The sequence below is a fragment of the Callionymus lyra genome, chromosome 2, assembly GCF_982586985.1.
Source record: "Callionymus lyra chromosome 2, fCalLyr1.hap1.1, whole genome shotgun sequence".
Taxonomy (NCBI): domain Eukaryota; kingdom Metazoa; phylum Chordata; class Actinopteri; order Syngnathiformes; family Callionymidae; genus Callionymus; species Callionymus lyra.
The window spans coordinates 486,340-490,043 of NC_141819.1; the positions used below are offsets into that span (position 1 = coordinate 486,340).

Sequence of the window (3,704 nt, forward strand, 5' to 3'; positions counted from 1 at the left end):
GTGTCATCTCAGGTGATACTGCAGACAGTTTTTCTGCTATGTTTGACGCTCTTTCCTTTGATGACTGCACAGACGTGGACAGTTTTATTCACTGTTTCACTGGTCATTGTGTTGAAATACTGGATCAAGTGGCACCTGTTAAATCGAACTTGAAAATTCAGAAAAAACGGTGCCCTTGGACAAATGAAGATCTCCTGAGTCTGAAGAGACTTTGTCGAAAGACTGAGTATCTCTGGAAGTCCACTAAACTTGAGGTGCACAGACTTCACCTCAGGGATCTGATGACTTCTTACAACGAGATGGTAGAAACTGCTAGATCTGATTACATCAGAAAACTGGTAGCAGCAAATAGGAAAAACCCCAAAGTTTTGTTTGACACGATTAATTCTCTCGTGTCTCCTGCTCCTCAAATCACGCCGGTCTTCTGTGAAGCTGACAGCAATGCATTGTTGAGATTTTTCATTGACAAAATTAAATTCAAAGAGAACCTTGGAACCTCTACTGTCTCTGAGCCCCTCTCCTCCTCTTGGTCCTCCTTCACTGCTGTATCTTTGGGTGATATTTCATCACTAGTGAACAAGATGAAACCCTCCTCTTGCTCAGATGACGTCCTTCCTTGTAGGCTTTTTATCAAAGTATTTGATGTAATTGGCCCCTGAGTTACCAATATGGTGAACCTCTCCCTTTCCACAGGGGTTTTTCCCGATGCATCTAAACATGCCATTGTGGAGCCTCTGCTCAAAAAGCCAGGCTTAGACCCAACTGACCTCAGTAATTTCAGGACTATTTCTAATCTCCATTTCTTGTCCAAGATCTTGGAGAAGGTTGTGTCTGAGCAGCTGTTCCTGGATCAGAGCGACATCCATGAGAAGTTTCAGTCTGGCTTCCGTAAACATCTGTGTTTGATGATCTACTGACTCCTTCAAGAAACATCTGTATTTGATGATCTACTGACTCCTTCAAGAAACATCTGTATTTGATGATCTACTGACTCCTTCAAGAAACATCTGTATTTTATGATCTACTGACTCCTTCAAGAAACATCTGTATTTTATGATCTACTGACTCCTTCAAGAAACATCTGTGTTTGATGATCTACTGACTCCTTCAAGAAACATCTGTGTTTGATGATCTACTGACTCCTTTAAGAAACATCTGTGTTTGATGATCTACTGACTCCTTCAAGAAACATCTGTGTTTGATGATCTACTGACTCCTTCAAGAAACATCTGTGTTTGATGATCTACTGACTCCTTTAAGAAACATCTGTGTTTGATGATCTACTGACTCCTTCAAGAAACATCTGTGTTTGATGATCTACTGACTCCTTCAAGAAACATCTGTGTTTGATGATCTACTGACTCCTTCAAGAAACATCTGTGTTTGATGATCTACTGACTCCTTCAAGAAACATCTGTGTTTGATGATCTACTGACTCCTTTAAGAAACAACTGTGTTTGATGATCTACTGACTCCTTTAAGAAACATCTGTGTTTGATGATCTACTGACTCCTTCAAGAAACATCTGTGTTTGATGATCTACTGACTCCTTCAAGAAACATCTGTGTTTGATGATCTACTGACTCCTTCAAGAAACATCTGTGTTTGATGATCTACTGACTCCTTCAAGAAACATCTGTGTTTGATGATCTACTGACTCCTTCAAGAAACATCTGTGTTTGATGATCTACTGACTCCTTTAAGAAACATCTGTGTTTGATGATCTACTGACTCCTTCAAGAAACACCTGTGTTTGATGATCTACTGACTCCTTTAAGAAACATCTGTGTTTGATGATCTACTGACTCCTTTAAGAAACATCTGTGTTTGATGATCTACTGATTCCTTCAAGAAACATGTGTGTTTGATGATCTACTGACTCCGTCAAGAAACATGTGTGTTTGATGATCTACTGACTCCTTCAAGAAACATCTGTGTTTGATGATCTACTGACTCCTTCAAGAAACATCTGTGTTTGATGATCTACTGACTCCTTCAAGAAACATCTGTGTTTGATGATCTACTGACTCCTTCAAGAAACATGTGTGTTTGATGATCTACTGACTCCTTCAAGAAACATGTGTGTTTGATGATCTACTGACTCCTTCAAGAAACATCTGTGTTTGATGATCTACTGACTCCTTCAAGAAACATGTGTGTTTGATGATCTACTGACTCCTTCAAGAAACATCTGTGTTTGATGATCTACTGACTCCTTCAAGAAACATGTGTGTTTGATGATCTACTGACTCCTTCAAGAAACATCTGTGTTTGATGATCTACTGACTCCTTCAAGAAACATGTGTGTTTGATGATCTACTGACTCCTTCAAGAAACATGTGTGTTTGATGATCTACTGACTCCTTCAAGAAACATCTGTGTTTGATGATCTACTGACTCCTTCAAGAAACATCTGTGTTTGATGATCTACTGACTCCTTCAAGAAACATCTGTGTTTGATGATCTACTGACTCCTTCAAGAAACATGTGTGTTTGATGATCTACTGACTCCTTCAAGAAACATCTGTGTTTGATGATCTACTGACTCCTTCAAGAAACATGTGTGTTTGATGATCTACTGACTCCTTCAAGAAACATCTGTGTTTGATGATCTACTGACTCCTTCAAGAAACATGTGTGTTTGATGATCTACTGACTCCTTTAAGAAACATGTGTGTTTGATGATCTACTGACTCCTTCAAGAAACATCTGTGTTTGATGATCTACTGACTCCTTCAAGAAACATCTTAAGACGTTTTTATTTGTTATATACATAAATATATATATGTATATATACAGTATATGTATATATACATATATCAGAATCAGAATCCTTTATTTGTCCCGCGAGGGGAAATTCGGTTCAACAACAGCCAGAGTAATATACCAAAAAAATAAAACTAAAAAATTATAAAAAGAAAGAAAATATATATATATGTATATATACTGTATATATACATATATATATATATATATGTATATATACAGTATATGTATATATAAATAAATAAAATGCCATGATTGACAAGACAACAAGTTGATTGACAACAAGATGATTGACAGGTGTGTCTTCCTGCAGTTCGAAGGCTGCACCAAAGCTTTCTCTCGCCTGGAGAACCTGAAGATCCACCTGAGGAGCCACACAGGTGAGAAGCCGTACCTGTGTCAACACCCCGGCTGTCACAAGGCCTTCAGCAACTCCAGCGACCGCGCCAAGCATCAGCGCACACACCTGGACACGGTAGGTCACGACCTCTGACCTCTGATCCTTGACCTCTGACCTCAACACTTCATCTCTGTGTGGCTCGTCAAGCTGTCACTCAAAAGTCATTTTATAATAATATATATTAACTATTATATCAAGAGTGTAGACGAGTAATAATAATCATTATTATTATAATGTCATTATACATAAATAACATTATAATAATATTAACTATTATATCAAGAGTGTAGACGAGTAATAATAATCATTATTATTATAATGTCATTATAAATAAATAACATTATAATAATATTAACTATTATATCAAGAGTGTAGACGAGTAATAATAATCATTATTATTATAATGTCATTATAAATAAATAACATTATAATAATATTAACTATTATATCAAGAGTATAGACGAGTAATAATAATCATTATTATTATGTCATTATAAATAAATAACATTATAATAATATTAACTATTATATCAAGAGT

General features: G+C 36.5%; 1 protein-coding gene across 1 annotated transcript in view; it reads left to right on the top strand.

The window, feature by feature from the left end:
• The window catches only part of LOC148085014 (uncharacterized), a 51,342-nt gene extending 48,083 nt beyond the window's left edge, over positions 1-3,259 (top strand). The window contains exon 4 of the mRNA XM_087785555.1: positions 3,080-3,259. Coding sequence (XP_087641681.1) covers positions 3,080-3,259 — 180 coding nt within the window. The remainder of the gene's footprint in view (positions 1-3,079) is intronic.
• Positions 3,260-3,704: the final 445 nt, after the last annotated feature.